The sequence below is a fragment of the Anticarsia gemmatalis genome, chromosome 1 (assembly GCF_050436995.1).
Source record: "Anticarsia gemmatalis isolate Benzon Research Colony breed Stoneville strain chromosome 1, ilAntGemm2 primary, whole genome shotgun sequence".
Classification (NCBI taxonomy): Eukaryota; Metazoa; Arthropoda; class Insecta; order Lepidoptera; family Erebidae; genus Anticarsia; species Anticarsia gemmatalis.
The window spans coordinates 11,816,019-11,838,278 of record NC_134745.1 but is presented as its reverse complement, the minus strand read 5'-3'; the positions used below and the strand labels follow the sequence as shown (position 1 = coordinate 11,838,278).

Sequence of the window (22,260 nt, the reverse complement as noted above, 5' to 3'; positions counted from 1 at the left end):
AATGAAGCCTCGTTTAAATCGCTTGCATATGCAAGTAAGTAAGCTCTTTGTTAAATCACGATAAAAAGTTCTGATAAGAAAACATGTTTAGCATTTTTTCCTTCTGTTTTAAGCGACAATGTCTCAAAAGATGTTGTGACAGTTTCATGATCGATGTTCTTCACTTAAGCATTTTTATTTTTACCGAAGTCAGATTTGTCAACGATAGCAAGTGATTTACTTATATTAACATCACCTACTTTTATTACTTCTCTTGTTTCTTTGCAAATTCCACTTTTGGTACTTACATACATACATAATATCACTCCTATAACTGAAGCTGTAGGCAGTGGTGTAGGACATATACCCACGTTTTGTCCCATGTAAAAGGGACCCATTTACTGAACACGGTACCAAACTCTATACTACTATTGAGAAATATAAATTACTCACATCTAACACTATATTATTATATCAATGTGTTACAAACCCATCAATTTCATCATACAATTTTCCCTCATTTAATTTTACATAACCGTCTTTTCTCCAATCTCCAAGTAATTGTTTTGGACAGTTTAATTGTAAGATCACGACTCACGAGATGCTCCAACGATCCAGAGAACACGACATGTGATGAAAGTGAAAACATGACGGCTATGTCTAAACAAATGTAAACTAATATGTTTTGACATGTATTCGGAAATATTCTATTAGACGTGCAACAAGCTTGCTATGTAGGAGCAGAAAATTAAGTATAAGAGACGTTAGCAAGAAGTGCGGAAGCTCGCTTCTTTAATACTATTCATCGAAATTTTGTATGAAAATCTGTACCTCTATTCTCTACCACTATCGACTACCGTCAACCGGCTAGCTATCGACATTTGACATTTAGAATGTACTGCCAAAATGTTTCCTACGACACCCGTCAGAGGCGCTGATCAGATTTTCATACAAAATTTCTCGATGACAGTTCGGTTGTCGGTAGTCGATAATAGTACAGAATCGAGCTACTAATCAGCGCCAAACTCTCGATACTCGACATTACAGATTATACAGAATTGCTCTACTGGTGATAGAGAGGTTATAAAGAAGAGGTCCTTTAATGTCACGTCAATATCCGTTCTTAATAATTAAGTATCGTTTAATTTGCATTTTCATTAAGAATTTAATTAAGCGGATGTAACCTTTGACCTATCAATATTGAGTAAACGCAATTCCTAACATTATATAAGCATTTCAAATTAAAAACTCATAGATCGGTATTGTTACTGCAGCTCACTTTGGGTCAGTAAAAGCAAACATTAGACAACAATACATTAGCAATTCAACAAGAACTACTTTTTTATCTTGTTCCGTTAACAATGTCTTATGTATAGCTTTCATAACTTGAGTTATCGAACGATACACACCAACAATAACCGCAATGTACATTGTAATATCGGTAGCTTCGTTAGTTTTAGATCATTATCGTAACCCAATCGCCTCACAGACACACTTCAATTCATTGGTAATGATAGAGAAATCTAAATGCCAAATACGGCTAAATCAAACGAACCTTGTTAACACACACTACATGAGGAAATACACTTCTACGGAATTCAAACGGATGATAAAACAAGTGGCGAAGTTCATGTCATGGGTCAATATTTGGCATTTGAAGAAGCCAAAAGTGAAATGATGTAAGATGCGTTACGAAAGTTTACAGTTGTCACTCGTACATTGCTGATATTTAGTTGCGTGCAATATAATTGCTTGTAGGAAAGGTCACTTGTAATTGAAGATTAGATTATCGTACGATAATGATGTTGGTATCTTCGTTCCACGCTAGGTTTTGTAAAGTTTGATAGATTTGCTTTATTACTGCAACACCTAGACTGACTAATTTGATATTCATACGTGTTGTAATATTCTGTATTTTAAATTGAATGTCTTCAATGCATTTGAAGGCAAAATTGAAGAATATACTGACCGATCCCCTCAATTTATGAATCGATTATACGAAATAGGTGTTTAAGCAATAAACTTGTTATTAAATCTATGATTTGTGGGATATTTGCAATGTTTGCAGAAGTTGGTAAACATTAATTCGTACCAAAAACATCGGTACCTGAATTACCAAGTATTCTGAAACAATGAAATCTATATGCCATAAAAGAAAACGGAAAATAACAAAAGATAATTAAAGCAGAAGGGTCCCAGATGTCCTACAAACGTGGGAACAGTTGGTATTCGGGTTGACCTTGAAAATAAAGACGTTGAACACTTGAATGCAACCCACATCCGTTCGACTGATATTATTTTTACATTAACAAAGAAACAAGAACCAGGTAAAGCTATAACGGAAACTTAGAAAAGCGTTATGAAAACACAAAATCGAATAACAGTTTTATTTTATTTAAGACTAAAAAACCAAATGTGATTCAAACTTTATTTTTAGTCCCTTCAAATTATTGACCCCTGGAATGACGTGCATTTTTTAAGATCAAATCCATAAGACATCAATGTCCTTTCATTCTTCATACTGTCCGTTTATTTGCAATGGACGTGATTAATTTCAATACGAATTGTATCAGATAAGCTGAGTAATACAACATACAGGTATACACAAAGAATGCTGTAGATTGTAAAATAAATGATAGACAGAAATGTATGTCACAGATTGCAAATTGTATAAACATTTGCATTGCAGTCTTTAACCTTTTTATATTATCTTAATCAGGGATACGTACTATTCTTTTACTAAATTGTCTTTTTAAACATATTTTCCAAACTTTGCTATTGCTATGTCAACTAAAATATTTGCTCCTGTTGTAACAACCAACACCCACTTTCATTTGTTCTAACATCGTGACTCGTATTTGGACATGACCCTGCAATTTGTACTTTATCTCTAAGATTAGAATAAACAATGTAATTATGACGTTATAGCCCTATATAATTAGCAAACATTTGATTAACATCAATCTCACGAAAATCTTGTTTAAATAGTCCAAACAACGCACAATGCAACCAATTGACATTTCGTTAACTTCGACCTCTCAGCAAAGTTCAGCATTCGAAGCCATTTTCGTATCGATCGGTAATTACGTTTGGCTTTATACCGAATTCGTGGAATATAATGCGAACGATTCGATCTTCAATAGCTTCGCATATTAGGGCATTTACGTTTTAACAGTTTGTTGATTTTCAAATCGAGGTTCTCGAATTGCATGATGTGCTGTAATTATATCCTTACGTCCTTCCCTTTCCCTCATTACGTTAACTGGACGACCTCCAAACTTCTCGCGGGCAGCTGTTTCATTTTAGTTAACTTTGCAACTTTATCTGCACTTATTGACAAGTTTTTTGTCGCCATTGTTTTATGATCAGACGCGTATAGAACTGTAATGTACTAACTATCGTTTATTGCACGTTTATGGCGTGATAAACAGCTATGAATTCTAATAGACTAATAAATCGAAGTTTTACTTTTAGATTGCTTTAATAACTAACTGTCTAGCAAGTGTCATAGACACATGTCGACATATGAAAGTGCGTCTACTTTTACGAGACATAGCAGTCTCTTCTTCGACTGGTGTATTGTCTATAATAGCATAAAATCATTCACGATTGTTTCTACTATGGCCACTACTACAAAACTTTCCACTACACATTAACAATTCTTTATAAATTTTTACGTCATCATTATCACGGTTAGCCAGCATTCCGTTGCCTACGCCGATTCCAGTTTCACTTTTTAGCGTCTGCGTAGTGAAAGTGCAGTTGATTCGAGCTCCCAACTCTTCCTTTCGTACGGCTCGTGCTGTATAATAAAATCATAAAATTAACCCGATCGTGTATTTCACCATTTATTGGTATCCAATGACTTTTCATAAGTAATTGCTTTGCTTTTTGTTTATGCTCCTTGTAAAACGTTACTATCTGTTTATTGTTCATCCTTCATGCTTTGATATTATTCCTTTGTTCATAACAGATTTCTACTATAACACGCGATATGATTTATAAATGTCAATCAATTCATTTATTCGTCACAATCAAGATCTCCAACTAAATCATCATAGCAAATATCAACCATGACTTCATCTTCTATATCAGCAATGCATTTTTTCTTTATATTATTCTCTTTGATCTTGTATCGCATATTTGTATCGTCCTTGCATATCAAAGTCTAAATAGTTATACCCATACCTGGTTCCAAGTCGAGGCGAACGGGTGAGCAGGAAGAGAACAACTTTCGTTTTCACGCACCTGTCTTGTCCTGCAGCTTTTATATGCAATTTTTATATCAAATGATTGTCAACTCTGTCTCAATATGATAAAGCTGATTTTAGATCAATCGAATACTGCAGTCAGATGATGGTCAGTGATCTCGGGCGATACTTGTTCTTTTACGTTTTAATTCATGTTTTTATCGTCGTTTTTATGGCATTCGACGGATTGGTCACTAGTGATGGGTTCCTTATCATATATTTTATATTTGCATATTTATATTTCAAGACTTCTTGTCTACATTACCCCCTGTTTCGTGCTAGTGTCATACCATGCCGTGTACAGGTTTGCTCAATAATATTGTCCCAATATTTTCCATGTCCTTAACACCTTTTCTTCTAATTTGGCAAAAGTATAATATATTCAAATTATATGGTTAGCAACGCCTAAATTTTTACGTAAGCCATCCATTGACTTTCGCTCACGACTATGCGTGCGTATAATGTGTGCAGAGATTTTCACACGATGCTGTTATGTTGTCGGTCTTTTTAGATAATATTATTGTTGTAGCAACTATCGCTTTATCGTTGAATTTTCTTGTTAGATTAGATTGAACGATACGTTGAGTTATATGGATCGATTACGTGTACTATTAAAAGTCTATTGTATGTTGATAAGATGTTACTTTCATCACGCGTTTCATTATAAGACTCTTTAGTATTTACACCTACAACAGAATTTTCTTCTTTATCTATGCTATTGTCAAGTACACACTTAACATTAAATTAATCAACTATTATATTTTTATTGAAAATAAAACGCACACCATCTTTCTTTTCGCACATCGTGTTAGTTCAATAACCAACACGCGCCGAATTCATCTTCACAATCCCAAACATGTATCTGTCACTCATCAGTCAAGTATTTGTCAAGTCTGAGCAAGTCCGTTGGAACAATTAATCAGCTATTGTGGTTCTCTCTTCACATGACAGAAACACTTGTTCCTAAGTCTATTGGGTATGGCCAACGGTGCTTGGACCACACACTAGCAATTATGCAAGAGAGCAATTAAGTCGTTAGACGAGAAGAGGTGAATGTCTTGCATGTGATGTGTGGTTAGAACTATTTTAGTGAAGTTGATGGAAGTTCAAGAACATTTTAGTGTAGTTTTTGCTTGTTTTTTCTATTCTAATAAAATACTAAACTCTTGACAATTTCATAAAAGCATACAATAAATAAAGACTTAAAGTGCTTATTTATTCTCCTATAGATTTTATATATCTACGCTATAAATAAGTTTTTCATTTTGCTCGTTAATGCAGCTTTAAAAATGAACATCTTTGTATTCTTTATTGCCAACATTGTCTGTATTGACATGTGCAATAATCCAGTTATAATTTTTAATACAGTTACATTATAATTTGTTTATCGTAGCACCATCAATCACGAGTTCATGGCGCTATAGTCTCATTTGTAACCGTTCACCTGTCGTGTCTAGGTTGGACATCACATCATCGTCAATATTACCATTATATAAATCTGTAACATCTTTATTACCTAAGATATAAGGTTCAAATTCTAATGTCAGTACTTCATTGGTAAGATGATTTGTATTGCTAACACCTGTTTGTGTCAAATACGGATGAATAGTAGATGTCATAACAGTTCTAGTTAGCCTTAAATAAATAGGACTTAGCAGATGTTACACCAGCGCTCTTTGAAACACTCATGTCTCAGACTAAGTAGTAGGTACTATGTCCAAGTTATTGAAAGCTGTAGATACTTTTGAATGCTTGAAATTATATTTGAAACTGTTATTCAAAAAATGATTGATGACGGAAATAATACATTCAAACGTATTCAATTCCTGACAACTGTTAGATGAATTTGTGTTCAAATCGTGATATTGAACGCGTGCTCAAATATAGGAAGTGAGTTTTGGAATGCGAGTATTTTTTGTTCGACTTCAAGTCATGTTTATTTAGTAACCAATCTATGATGTAAATTAGAAACAGAATTCGCAAGACCACCCAGTTTGTTCCCGATCTCTTACATATTCTATGGTAATCCGGGCAGAGTAACCTGATAGTGAAAATTTTACAGGATAAGTTTCTGTGTAAACATACCTAAATGATACGTTTTATTTACTGATGTGATTCTTTACTTTTTACATATCATTTGATATAAATTTAACATCTTATTACCTGTAGCTTAAGTCTTGCGTTGGCGTTACTTAGTATTCTGCTCATACTTTAAACGCAATACGGTGTATAGGTTTATTAGTACAATTTGTATGTATAACGTTAAAACTGGGTGGTTCTATCATTAAAGGCAGATTTATTGTTTAGAAAACTTGTAGAGGACATAAATCGATCGGTTTCATGTTTATTACTTTGTCGGTACTTATTGAAGTCTGAGCCAAGTGGCTTGTAAAATACCTAGGAATTTTATCGATAATCTAATGGGTAAAGACTGAATAAATTTTAATAAAATGTCTTGAATATTGTACTTTGTTTGATTTTTTAACAAAAGGCTTCTGAAAAATTGCATTGGCATGCAATTGGTTTGGATCTTAAATATTTTAGGAGTATGAACTTATCGGAATAATATCGTGACAATAATTGGTCATGCTTATTAATACTCAAGTCGAGATAGATTTAAGCAGGGTCAAATCAAAATCCTTGCTATATACGAAAGACTACCTGTAAATACATTTCACAAAAAAACGTTCTTATTACTAACAATAATGTTATAATTCCAACATTAACTATATTAGACAAACATAAGAAGCATTTTCCTCGCGTGAACAAATCTTACTCAACTGCAATGCTCATCTCATTGCTTACATAAGTACGAAACAGTTCCATCTGTGATTGGCCAATCTAATATGTACAGCAATTTAGTTCCAAACAATTGAATGAATATAATTATTGCGTAATATTCAGTGCGAACCATTAAATGTAACATCTATTGACGTTTTGTAGCATTGCTCTAGAATCTTTTACATGTATCTTAAGGTTGCGTTTTCGTCAGAAATGTGCATCTCTAAAATAAGATTGCTGTACTATTGACCACATAGCGACGTTTAGCATAGTTAATTCTATTAGTGTAGTTTTTTCCCATGTATCGTTCAGGTACTTCTTGCATTTCTTTTACTAAAGTGGAGTTTCGTTCACCGGAGTGAAGCAGACTACGAATTACATTGTTTCCACTGACTACAATAGGAGATTTTAAGCACTGAGTTTGGTCGAGTGGCGGTCCTTTCCACTCTGCTCTGCCTAGCTTCTCTTTAATGGAAACGCAGCCTAAGACTGTATCCACACTTACATGCTCTCACCTGCAGCATGCTTTAAACCATATTTCTTAATACATGACTATAGTTAGTGTGGATGAAACTGTAGATTACTTATCTAATTCATTCGATACGGTTCTTATTTATTTTCCACATTCTGCGTTGAGCAAAAACGTATTAACTAAAGAAATAGAAGAAATCCGTTCAGTTTATTGACAATTGAAGTTTGAAAGTGTAGCTTTGTTTACTTTCGATTTTCTTTTAAATTAACTTTTAATACACGAACGTCGAAAGTTATAAGATCTTAGATAGCAATATTTTGTAAATAATTAGAAGCTATATATTGACAATTATATTGCATGCAATTGGAAAAGCGTGACTGATGCATATACAAACTTACTGAATATATAAACGGTTATATTCTTAGTTTATAACTGAAATATAACGTTCACTTTCAATGGAATAACGATTCAATCAAAGTATTTATTATATTTGCCAATTCGTGACTCGCCTCCGTCAGAGGTCAGGCCATTATATCGGTCTGCGTACGGTCTATTATATCAAAATCAGATTACTATGAGATGTTACTAAATTATATCCTCTTGGCCAATATTTGGACTATGAACATGAGTCATATCCTGTTAATCCAATGGAAAGAAGACGTAAGTAACATTCCACTGTTGTGCTTAAACCTAATTCATACTACTAGGTATTATTAAAGGTCAAAGTATGTTTGCTTGTCTGTTTTCTTTTCTCGGTTAAACTGATTTTGCTTAAATTTCGCAAGAAGATAAGTAAAGACCGAGATCACAAAGACTTATTTTTTTATGGTAACAGAATGTGTATATAAAATAATATTGTGTACTGATAAAGGAAAAGAATACTCAAGTAAAACAAGAAAAACCAGTCACTCAGCGAAAAATTATACCTTGCCATAGTTATACACAGATTAGAATACCTACACGCAAAGCTAAGTCTTACCTAGAAAAGCTCGACCGTTCACTGCATGTTCTCAAAGGTCGACGAGAGATGACCAAGGTTGCTCCACATAGCTGCAAGTATTGAATCAATCTTGTAATTAAGCAGACGATATAATTGTCATGTTTAATTCAAACCATCTTAAGCTTCAGACAGGTTATGATTTGTATTGCAATCCAAGTTCTACTGCGAGAAAGAGATGGCACTATTTCTGTGTAGCGCTGTCCTTTTCTTGGTGGATAATTTGGACTGTAGTATGCTTCAGTTTGGTGGTGTTGTAATGTTCGTAATATGAAACAGATTTAAAATGTTCTTTTGTTTAATGAAACAAAATTGACCTAATCTGACCTGCAATTAATATTTGAACTGTTTTAACTTGAGGCTACTTTGTATCATTGTAAAGGTTATTTGTAAACGTGCGAAAGATCATCTAATTTGTATTGTTAAAATACATTTGGATTAAATCTAATACGTGATATAGAAAAAGTATCTAGTAAAGTATTTACTTGATATTTTACAATATTAAATGCATGTAAATGTAAAATACAATTTTATCCAAAGCTAACCTTTCAAAAGTGAATTTTATAGTAGTTCGCGAGCAGACAGCCTTGATGAAGATCATAAACATCGTAATACGCCGCATAAAGGTGTGAACGCTTTTAATAAAAAAAAACTTTCTCAAAATCCCAAAACGAAAGCGACTGAACCCGAAGAACCTTTTACCTTCAAAAGAGTTATATTAATTAAAGGCCAGTAAAGCCACTCCCTAAAAAATGTTAATGGTTCCTCAAACGAGAGGAAGACGAAAATACAAAATTGAATTGGGATCCGAAATACATACAAAAAAGATAACTGTTCCAAAGATACGCATGTCGGAGCTAAAAGTAAGATTTATCATCAACGTTATTAATGAAATGGAATCTTTGAAACTGACAAAACGAATTTTATTGCAACTGCAAAATATCTTTTTAACATAATTTAATGACTTCTGCTTGTTAGAAAACATGACAATAATGGTGAATTTATTATAATTGTGAGCGTTGTATTAAATAAAATGTGCGGATGTAACTTGCCAAATTCAATAAATGTCATTTTGAAAAAGCAATTTGGCCTGGAGGTGTTATTTTACATGGAGCCAATAAGTAACCTTCAAAAAATATTTACATACGTAATATTTCAAACCTGTGCTTTGTATAGATTTTTGAGAATGCTATATAAATTCTTATCGCCTTCCATCATCGTGTTTTCTAAGACTAAATATTTAGGTCTATCTGATAAATATTTATCATTCGCCATGTTAACGCGTGAGTACTTGCCACTAGGACCAGTCTATCCAAGAATGCAGGAAGCTTGACCTTGCAAGGCCGTGGTACTGTTACTTCTGTATGTAGATCAATGTCTTCGCCAACAATATTTTCAACTCTATTGTTAGCGTGATTGAGTTTTATTTCCAATGTCGTTTCAGCTATTTTTACGAGTACACCTTGCGGAGTCTATTTCAGATATGATTTGAAAGGCCGCTGGTTATTTTTGAAAAATATTACAACTATTTTTAGTGCTCAGTCTAGATTGGAATGCAGGAATTTAACATCTGCTAGTTACTTGTATAAAACCCCAATTTAAGCCTGAAATTACAAGAAATGCAAATATTTACTAAAATATCTTTAAATTATATTGCTTCCGAGAATTTACTAATCGAAAAACCCAACTTCTACGCTTGATTAGGGAATCCACCTGAACTCTCGCTGAGGTTAAATCCCTGAGAAAGATTTATTTCGTAGCTACTGACTGCTTACCAAAGTATTGCATCATACAAAGCCTACTATTAATTTAATAAGCTAAGTACCAAGCAAAGGCAAGGAATGTTGATATCTAATTCATAGTGCGAAGTATGTATACTTTTAGCTTTCGACCTCCACAAGGCGTTAATATCGCAATTTACGATTGTATGTATATGGTCCGACGCGCGCGTTATATGCAAGTAATACAGTTATGCGATTCATATTGGTCAATAATTCGTGATAAGAAATCTCGATGCTCAGTTTTTCATCATCAGCTGTCAAATTGGGTTAAAATGATACACGAACTAATATGATCTAATATCCATATGTCTATAACCTCGTCGATTGCATAAACTTCTTTCAAATGTCGACGTCTAAAACTGTTCTCCTCTCTGTTTGACATTCTACTAAAGTATTATAAAATGTCCAAGTAGGTAAAACCTCTTTAAATCCTGTATTATGAATGCTCTGTATTGCTATGTTTATAGTATAAAATGTATTATAACAGCTACAAAAATATTTTTTCTACCTCGAAAATACGTGAACATTTTTTACACATTTTTTTCATTCCAACATCTTGAAGCCACTTTTCGGCAATTCAGGACCAATATTAAAGTTCTCAGCGGGACGTCGTTACCAATTTTGTCGATGACCTAACCTTTTTATCTAAATTTAAGACATTGCCTAAGTTTTTCTTTTAACCTCGCATTATTTCGGAGCAACATCGTTGCAGGTAATTTTTGAGAATTTCGCGGTTCGTTTTTTTCTTGTCAGGCTTAGCTGATGGTTCTTCTTCAATGGATTTTACTGAGGCAGTGATCGTAAGGTTTATTTTTTTACCTGTTATGATAAAATTGCTTTTTTTAAAATCCCATAACTGTTTCCCTGTAGCTAAAGGGCCTTATCCCAAACGAGGATGGGTATTGAGTCCAGAAAAAATCCCTATTTGTATAAATTTTAACTCATGTTTTGTTAAACGTGCTTTTTAAATGCCAATGTTTGTATGTTTAGAAGATAGATAGCGTGAAATAAAAAACCTAATTTTAAAGTCACTTATTACAAACTTACATAAGAATGTTGTGCAACACATGCACATTTTATTATGAAATCTCGCAAACGTGTTAAGACATTTCGTAATTAAGAAAAATATACGCCACTTAATTTCGGTCCCTTTGACAATTTATTACCACTGAAAGTGTCCTGGCAAGCAATAAAAATTTAGAGGTCGAGGCCCAAAAAAAGAAGAAAACTAACTCTCAGGTAATCTTTTCGAGTTTTAGTATTTGCAAATATTGCAAAATTTATTTCGAAAACGATATTAAGGTATCATCTTTCTACTTACATTCTCTCTAATGATTATAAAAAAAAAACCTTGCCGGTTCAAAATTGAGTCAGTAATGAGTTATTTTTTAAATATTTTCGATGTTTACAACGCATCATCTAAACATATAATAAAACTGTAAAAGTGATTTCAGAATAATGAATATGATCTAAAAACATATTTTTTGTAATAATTAAGATGTATAAATCTATATTATTCAAGATTACACTAAAATTAAGAGAACTATAATAGCTACAAATGTTCTTGTACAAGTAATTAATCAATAAATTACTGGAATACCGATTTACAAGTGAATCACGATAAATGTAAGCATGCGATCTCGTAACGATTATGAAATAGAGATCACGATCACAATAATTGTTATCGTAATTGTATGGAGATCTCTCTTTTCTCGATGCCTTTTCTGCATTATGCTTGACCGCAAGTTCTGAAAAGGCCTTTGTGTGAGGAAAAGTAAAATTAACAGAAGATTTAAACTGTAACAATGAATTAACTTAGTTACTATGATATCATTAAATAAAAAACTCATTTAACATGAGTAAACTACTCTTAAAGACTTCCAGTTTTCAACATTTTCGTCGTTTGAGAACAAAATTTTAAAGTTAAATAAAACGTTGTATTTATGAAAGAGCTATGTCTTTTTTTGGTTTGGATTATGGTATTTTATTCAAACTTGGACCTTACAAATTAATTGAAAATTATGTCATAAATTTTCGACAAGATTTTATGAGCACATCTAAATCAACTTCACAAGCTTCTATATTAAACAAATGAAGTATCAAACTATAATACAATACCTTCTTTATAAAGACATACCACGCGAAATATGACAAGAAGCAATCCGTAGCGAATGTGGTTTAGCTTTATAAATAAATAGCTAAAGGCGATCGAGGTGTGGTCAACCTTGCATAGCCGACACCGTTGTTCGCGCCTTAGATGATATTTAAAACGTTATATTAAGTGCTAAAGAATAGATAAAGTGAATCTAATGAAGTTAACAAGGGCTATGAATTTGACAGGTGACGTAGAAGTATTTATTTTATGATTTTTGAGGGACTCTATGGCCCTTTAAATTATTTGACTGTCTTTATTTCGTCATTACTTTGCTAAATTCGTTTAATGATTTCGATCATGTATTCGAAAAGCAACTTTGATGATGAATGTAGGAAAGATATATCGCCATTGCTGCGTTCTCAAAAAAGCGCATAAAATATAGACTTAAGATGATACTTATTAAAGTACTTAGAAGAAAAAGTACACTTAAAAAACAAACTGTTTCGAGATGGATTCTGAGACGACAAGAGTAGTTTGAAATCCAAAAGCTGCAATACAAAATATGAACACAATATATCTCTACGTAGTCAATAACATATACAATGACTTATAAGAGAAAGTCACCATTACCATAGCTATATTTAATATCATACAACTTCAATCACGCATTTGCTCATATTGTCCCACAAATGGCCCACGTCACGGCACACAAACCTTAAAACATCACTTGCCTTATCTCACACAATATGCTATTCGTTGCAACGATAAATCAGTCCAATGATTAAGCATGACTGACTGTCCAATCGCGAATAAATACAAAACTACACTAACGAACACTATTCAGTGCAAATAACGAACTGGATTCGACAATATGGGCCTAGATTATGAGACTCCTACATGTTACGATGCAAATACGAACATTTATGCACATGTTTGCAATGATTGATTCTGATTAGAATTTGATGAAGAGATACTGTAATGAAGAGAAAGTCCAAGCGATTTGATTTAATGCATTGAATGAGTCGTTAGTTCGTTTCATTAAAGAATAAAGACGTCCACTTGTAATTAGGTCCATTTGTCGTAATGGGAATGCCGTTTTTATGAAGCTCAATAGAGGTTTGAATAATTGCGCAATTTGTTTTCTATGCAAAAATATTGCACGATGCATTTGTTGTCTGCATGAATTGCTTTCTAAGCAACAAAGGTTCTTAACCTTTACAGTACCTGTCATCTTATTGTTTTAAGCATCGTGACAGACATTCATTGCATTCTTCAAACGATAACATAAATCTTTAGCCGTACTAAAAGTTCAATGAATCGAAATTGTTCTTAAAACTCATAATCTTTAAACCACAAGAATTCCACGGCTAAAATTGAAAGTGAATTCGAGCAATTTTCCTGAGAATAAAACATACGGTAAATATTATAGATAATGACTCTACAATCGTATAAAATCGAAAGTTATCTGAATCAGATGCTATGGTAAACGGAAATTAAAAAAACAATGATCCACGAGAACGATTATACGAAGAAACAATCGTAAATACGGATATAATCGCTATGTAAGCGATAGATATTTTTGCCTAGGGCTGTCAAATATACTTCTTTTGTAGAACTTGTAATGTCGGCCTCGATGGCGCAGTGGTTAAGGTGGTCACTACGCCACTACTAGTGTCTTGGGAGGCCGTGGGTTTGACTCCCACACGAAACAAATATTTGTGTAATCAACAATATTAAAAAATCGGTTCGGCTTCGCGAATCACCATTAAGTGACGTGTTATATGCAAGAAGATCTCTCATCTCAATCTTTCAGTTATGCTAATCGGTATTTATGTTACGAAATAACAAAGCATTTTGTTATTTTTACTGCTTCTCTAAAATTAAATTATTTCTGGTAAGGCATGATTATGCATATTCAACTTTTTAAAGACTAGCACAATAAATGCTTGATCAATCATCTTATCTGTGTCATAACGACTTTTCTATTTTCTCAAACGATAACAAAAAATAGGTATAGATATTTGATTGTTTATTAATTACATCATCAAAATATAATTAGTCGTACAAACTGATAACTCATGACTTATAAATAAAATTAACAGTCGTGAGGTTTTTTTATTTTAATATCGACACACAAACACACACTATGATATGACACATTATGATTGGATATTCGCCTAACTTGAAGTTTAAGACAACAGCCAAGCAATAGTGCAATTCTCTACAGTCGATACTGTCAAGTATCGAGAGTTTGACGTTTAAAATGTACTTCCAAAATCGTTCCTATGGAGCCCGCTAGAGGCGCTGATCAGATTTTCGTACAAAATTTATTGACAGCTAAACGGTTGTCGGTATTCAATAGTAGTACTACTGTTCTTATAACAAAATATTTCCTAAATATGTTGAAATCGTCAACCCTAACAAGTGAATGCGGCTGTCAGAATAATTACAAAACTTTTTGCCCAAAGCAACGGTCTATTTAGAAGCAGCTTTTTAGTAACAATATTGCCCGCTTATTGTTACATATGAGCAAAAACAGAGCCGCGTTTACACAGACCGGTGCCCGTCTAAATTGTTATAGGAACCTACAATTCCCTCATAGGAAAATGAACTTAAGCTCTATTAAGTTAAGGTACGAATTGCAATGGATTTTACAGAAGATTAGATACTAGCATTGCTATTTCCTAGTTTCAACACTTTCAATGATACGTCATTTTATTATAAATCATCAGTTTATTGATTGATTACTATTGCGTCATCGGCGCCTTTGTGTAGATTTTTTGCCAAGTTATAATTGCGAGTTATTTACTCGCATCCGTCATCACATTTTATGATTAAGCTTTGTATCCTTTGAATGTTCACTCAACAAAAGCTTCGTGCTTTATCGGTTAATTGTGTTAAATCAACGTATCAACAACTTGTATTTTTGTAGTGTTGTTGTAGTTGTTTTAATTTGTTTTAATTTTATATTTTTTTGTAAGCACCGTGGACGCAAAGCGTAGCTCCTCTCTCTTTCTGGGAAGATACCCTTGCTAAGTAGTAGGACAATAAATTCGTTTTACTTTGCAAAAATATATTTTTTTACGAAAAATAAAATCTGTCGGAATACTAAATTCAACATTGGCAGCAAGGTTATTTTCTCAATTCACACAACAACACCCACTTAAAAAAGATGCAGAGGCGGTACAGCACGACACAGAATACTTCAAACGTACACATGTAAACCACACTGGAAGGAAAACCGAGTCAGTTAGTAGAGCGGAACTCTCGCGGCACCGATGTCATCTAGTTGCGACAACATTGCCACATTAGGATTAATATCTAAACTTCTGTTACTTACAAAAGTAACGAAGGCAAGGTCGTTCTTAAAGTGCCGTGTTTTGTAAGAATACTGAATGAAAACGCTTTGCCAAATGTTTTAATGAAATGTGTAACGACAGCATGGTATAAATGGCCAAGTGCAAGTTAAACTCGCGAACAAAGGGTTCCGTAGTATAATTTATCAATAAATCGCGTTATTTTGGTATGGAAAATCCTTTTATATTTATTTTATTGGGCTTTTTAGTATTTGTTGTCATAGCGGACAACAAAAATACATCATCTGTGAAAATTTCAAATATTTGACTATCGCGATTCTTGAAATTCAGAATAGTAACAGGCGGACAGATAGATAGACCGTTGGATAGTAAAGTCTTAGTTATAGGGTCTCGTTTTACTCTTAGAGTATTGGACCCTAAAAATCAACCCAAATATGTAACAACAGCATGGTACAGTTAAAAAACCATATTGCAAGTTAATTGAAGGTTGTGGAAATGGAAAACTGACAAAGACCCACATTTAGTTAGTGAATGAAATTCTTAATGTATTCGTATCATGCGATTGTTTATTGCGTGAGTAATATAATTTTAACCGGTAATTCTGTAATTCTACTAATTCGTATAGAATTCAATAAGGCATAATTAGCAGAAATAAACAAATACGATTCAAAATTCTTGATTAATTTTAGAGAGCTATATTCGATAACCTATGTAAATACATACCTAATATAACGTATGTCTTAACTGAAAGTGAAGGCAGAGATGTATAAAATAATACATTCACATTTAGCCACTTAAAATGTTAGTCCAATTTAAAACGGGGTGAGCCTATTGTCATTTACAGGATACGTAACCAAACTCCAGGCTACTGCAGAGAAATATTATAATATTATTTAGAAAATACTAATAGTACTTTGCCTGACCTGTGAACAAAACCGACACCTTAGGATTAGCAATTGAATTCACTGCTGATCGCGCAACAAAGCTACATACTTTATTAATTCATGAGATAATAATGTTCAATTTGTTTGTCAACAGGAACACATACAGGAAGTACTGGACAAATGGACACAGATCGATGATGAGATCTGGGCGAAGGTGATAGTGTTCGAGAGGAACCGACGCGTCGCTAAAGCGTATGCACGAGCACCTGTACTCACTATCAACGGTTCAGATGATGGATTTGACGGCATGAGGTAAGAAGACATTTTTTTCTCTAACTCTCCCGCCCAAAAAACGGAACCGAACGTAGGCAGTTGTTACTATATTTCTTTATTACATCTATATTATATTTATTAAAACCATAGACATAAGTGTTACGCCTGTTGAAGAAACTGAACTGAACTGAAGAAGTAGGGAGATGTTAAAAAAATTATTACACCATCGTTTCGCCTTTACAGTGTTAGTTACCTCTAATAGAAGGTAAGCCTATCAACATAATTATACCGGGAACGTTGTCGATCTCTGGGCTACTTAAAAATAATCTGATACAAATTAAACAAGACCATTAGCACTTCGCCAGACTAGGGAATTAAACCAAAAATCGGCCGGAAGAAGTCATAAACACTGCCGACCGTACCACAGAGGTTATAAGGTTAATAAACTGGAGGTACATTTGATGATTTGGTTTCCAAATCGTATATTACTGCAGATATCACAGGAAATGTTGCAATCATTTCATGTACTCTATATCCGATCTATAATTCGTATGAATTTGCTCAATTAAAATTTAGTGACGCAGACAGATTATTTCCTCTGTACCAAAATTATTATAAACTAATCTAATCACAAATCTGTAAGGATAATTTCGTTTACCAATTCCGAGAGCAACTAGACATAAACAGCGGCGGTATTTCTCAATCTAGTAGAACACACCTAGTTTTAATTATAAATCTACTAGCAGCTAATTCTACCAACATTGCGAAATGCCTGCATTGCTAAATACTTAGTTTAATACCATGAGCCTATTGTGGCACGTGGCTGCTCTAAATTCTGAACAATCCCATTTATTAGCTGCGAACGTATTAATTTCTTGTACCTTATCAATATCTGTCAGTATAATGCCTATACTGCCTGCGGTAACAATTTCTTCTACAATTCGGCGTCTATTGTTATAGTTCTTAATCGACTGTCGGGCTCAATTTATTGCGGTCAATAGTTCACTAGACTGTAATTTTATTGGATCGTTTAATATTTAACATTAGAGCTAATTATTTAGAGTATTTACTCTTTACAATTGCACGTAAAGCAACTTCTTCACAATCATGTATCGGAATAATTGACTTCCCTAAAGTTCCTATAGTCCGGAAATTTTGTGATAAGCCTTAACATGCGTATTTTTTCTAGATTATATTTAAGAATTCTGTATAAGTACTTCCAAAATCAAAGTATATCAAACAGGCCAGGCTCTCAATCTAATATTTTGTAGGTATACCTCCGCCTGAACTTTATACGCAAAGCTCTCTACTAATTATATTATTGGACTATACCTAATCGTTACTAACATTTTTCGCTCACGCATTCAATCACAATATCCTTGACCTTTTACAATTTCTTTGACAATGTCAGCCTCATTTAGTTCCGCATACACTTAATCACCTGAATTCTTACCAATACGAATTACTTTTAATTGTTCAACATTGTCGTTTTAGTATATCATTTCTCAATATAATTACTATTGTGTAACTATTTCTGGTTTAGTTACATTAGAACCTGCTTTAGTCACGTTGTCGTGATACGTTTCGCTTATCGATTAGAAGGAGACTGTTACCTCATTATTTTAACAGTGTACACCCTTGCCTTTGTCATTCGTTTTCGTCAGTTGTCTTTGCGACCTTATTCGTGATAGTCTCTAATTATTAGTCAATGTTTGTTTGACAATGATATGGTCGCAGGTCAAATTCTTTTAATTAATTTATGTAACTGATTTTTTCTTTTAGCTTGTTGTGCTTTAACGTTATTATATTTGCTTCCGTATCCAACTCGTTTTTATACTTTACTATGCGTTAAATATTTTTTTAAATGCTAGAAATTGATAGTATTTTCTTCTTAATATTTCTATTTTTTAAATAGCCATGTGCTTGCAGCATGCGTTATTAAAAGGCCAATAACGTAGATTTTTTTAAAGCCAATGAATGGTGTGAATTATATATAGATACTGAAGTAAGCGTTAACAAAAGACACAGAGGCAGCGAAGCGTGGACCAAGCAAGGTTACGACAACGAACGTAACTGTAGTTTCACCTGTTTTAATAGAAGAATAATTTTTATCAAGATCGTGATCCGTGTCAGCACGTGTGATAGTGAAAGCTTTAAATTCTTCAAGACGTGATGAATAATATGACACTCATTTTGATAACATTAAAGCTATTTTACTTCTTTTTAGAAACATTTGTGACGCATTCAGAATGAAGTAAGTATTCAACTTAACCCAAATTGTAATGCAATTTATCTGAATCATTTACATCAATATCTAATTTCGGCTTGTAAATCTTATAATGCAATAGTTCTCAATAAGGCAAAGCAGCTTAATAGGCATTCTTGCATTCCGATAGTACTCCATCATTACCGATTATATTATCATAGTCTCATAAGCTATCGAACACCAAACATTAGGCAACCTCGCGTGTGTAAACGTCGATAACGTTTTGATTATGGCAATCAATTGCTCAACGTATGGCCGACACATATTGAGGTTACGAGAATGATACGCTAACAGGCAGGTTTCAACAAGAGCCGTGTTTTGTGTTAGGTCAGTTAAGTTCAGCTGTTAAAATTTAAAGCTACTAATTTATGAGATAGACACGACGATAATTTGTAAAAGCTTCTGTAATAACCACTTAAACAGTCAAATAGATAATGAAAATTAATTGGGCAGTTAATGTTCTCACAAAATGTTGTCCCCATATTTACAGAGTTCGAATTTGTAACCAGTTAGTATAGGCATCGATACTAACATTATCAAAACCTATTTGACTAATTTACTATTTATTGCTAGTGACGAATGGAACAGTCGACATGGTTTGTTTGGTTTAAGAACTTAATACCAGTAAAATAAAAAAAATTAAAATAAAATTACGTCACATCGCAGTAGCACATACATATCAACCTATCCATAACAAAGTTAGTGAGGTCAACACCTGAACTCTGTCCGTTTCACGCTTTCCTATAAACATTGATATCAAACGTCTATTATACAAACGTGATCGACTGTTCGTGACCCGGCTACCACCGAACCACTTCTTATAAAACGTATGCCGTTTCCTTGAAGTCGATGACAGTTCACTGTAGACTTTATTGACTGCCGAATATGGTTAAGTGTATTTGTTAGGCACTTATCTGAATGTTTTAAGGTTGAAATATTGTGTAGTGTTGCTTTTAATTCAAGTTTAGTTGTAGCTAGTAAAAGTGTTTCTGATTCTATTATTGTTGTAACTTTTTCACCATACTTTTATACATCTTTAAACCAATGGCAATTAACTTTCTTCTGCTATCAACTATTGTAAACCGGCGAACAATGCTATAACAGCGCCTCTAACGGGACTCGTAGGAACTAATTTTGTAGCATATTTTAAATGTCAAACTCTCTATACTCAATAGACTACAAAAAGTCGCGTTCCAGGTTAACAAGATCGTTCTTACACGATATTGCCATCAATCACTGATTTGCATTGCTCAAAATATTTTTATCATAAATGCAAATCGTCATGCTCTCATTCCGACCCTTCCCTAAAGTTCAAGGTATGATGTCAAAACAAGCTTCACTTTTCATTGTTACCAAAAGTCTTCAATTAATTCATACTCCAACTATTATAAACTATATGTACCTAATATAGAACGGAGCAAAATTATCTTCATATATACTTAAAACGTACACCAGTAGCAAACCATTTCCTACAAGATAGTTCCAATTAATTCACATAAAATTAGAAGCAGCTTCACTATCTGGTCCTGCAGTCCTAATTATTAGAGGGAATGTTCGATCTTTATTGTTCGCTCGAAGTACACTCGATCTGGACTAATTAAATGTTAGCTCGGCTCGGTTCATTAAAACGGCGATTTTCGTGTGTGTGGATCTGATAGTGGCCGCGCCTTCGCCGGCGACACTTCCTACTTGTACCGTGTGTAAAAACGAGGCGCAAATCTCGCTTTAAATAAATCCACGAGAAATGTTGGCGTTTGAGGTAAATGTTTATGTTTAGTGCTGAGAACATTTATGTGGTAAGGTCCCTTTTATAATTGTTGGGTTACTACTTTGTGGGGGAAGTTATGTTTGTTTGTAATCTCAGTCATATTTATAACATAAATTGCTGCGTTTCCTATTCGATGATTATTCTTTGTTTGCTCGTTCTAGCTTTTATTAGCTTAGGTTCTTACTTTTTTTGCAAGATGTGCCCCTATACATTTTTTTAGAGTCAAACCTTTTTCATTTCAAGTTTTCGTTAGGATACCAACTAACACCTAACTTTCTTGGAATATAAAAAAAAATAGAAGAACTTCTTACCAAATCCTACAAAATACATAAATAACAAAACAATTTTCCTCTCTATCCACTGTCTTTCAACGTGCAATGGAGCAAGTGCAGCACCAACACGAATGCGATGATCTACGGCTGGACAGACTTCCGTATCATTACGGGCGAGTCGCCTGCGAGCGCGGCGATCACATCGGCACGCGCCCTACGCTTATCATCTTAATTTTATGTATTTATTCAATACACAGTGACAATTACTCGGGATATAAAATATTTGACTTCTATTCTTATTATTTTATTTATATTTGAGCTTAAAACCAAACTACGAACTAGTAAAGTTATCATTGATTTTAATTATAACTAGCGGCGCTCGGCGCTGCTCCTTTATAACAATTTTACATTTCTATGTTTGATCTGGGCCCTTCCTCATGTCGCAAGACAAAGAACTATCTATAAAAATTTAACTGACATTAAGCTATGTCTAACAATCGGAAAATGTTGGTTTCAAAACTTATATTGTCAACAACTTTGTTTTAGAATAGACGCGATAAATAAGATCAAAGGCTCTACGTAAGGCTAACAATCGCTCTATTTACGATGTAGGAGAATGGTCTCCTTGTCGCGAGGCATTTTAAACTAAATGACTTACGTTCTATGGTTGTAGAACACAGATAGAAACCAGATAGGACAGATAAGCTGGAGGTTTTTATATAGTATTAAAGTTAGTAGCTTAGCAGACAAACGCAATCACAACTAAGAAGCTTACACATGTTTTGTGTAACGATATGTAAACAAAAATTAAGAGTTTACTGAAGGAAATGATAATAAAATGGAAAATTTTGAAGCTAATATTTCGTAAATTGTACAGAATAAACATAATTCAGAACCAGAAAACGTTAGTAAAGATCTTAATGAAATAAAATAATTGCAGACTCAACTAAATCTAGAAGTGACAACAACAAAAATTACTTTAACAAGCTCACTTGCAATTCAAATTGCATCAACAGAGCGACCTCAGCTATGGCCCAGTTACCGCCTCGTCGATAAAGCTCTCGTATAGATCTGCCCACGCGACGATTGCTATCATAATTTGCGACGTCATATTTCATATCCTAC

General features: G+C 33.6%; 1 protein-coding gene across 5 annotated transcripts in view; it reads left to right on the top strand.

The window, feature by feature from the left end:
- The window catches only part of exp (expansion), a 180,344-nt gene that overhangs the window by 108,355 nt on the left and 49,729 nt on the right, over nt 1-22,260 (top strand). For all 5 annotated transcript variants that reach the window (XR_012959660.1, XM_076120023.1, XM_076120043.1 and 2 more), the window contains one exon: nt 16,711-16,868. Coding sequence is in view for 4 of the 5 variants with exons in the window: in XM_076120023.1 (XP_075976138.1) it covers nt 16,711-16,868 (158 nt within the window). In the remaining variant the exon portion in view is untranslated. The remainder of the gene's footprint in view (nt 1-16,710; nt 16,869-22,260) is intronic.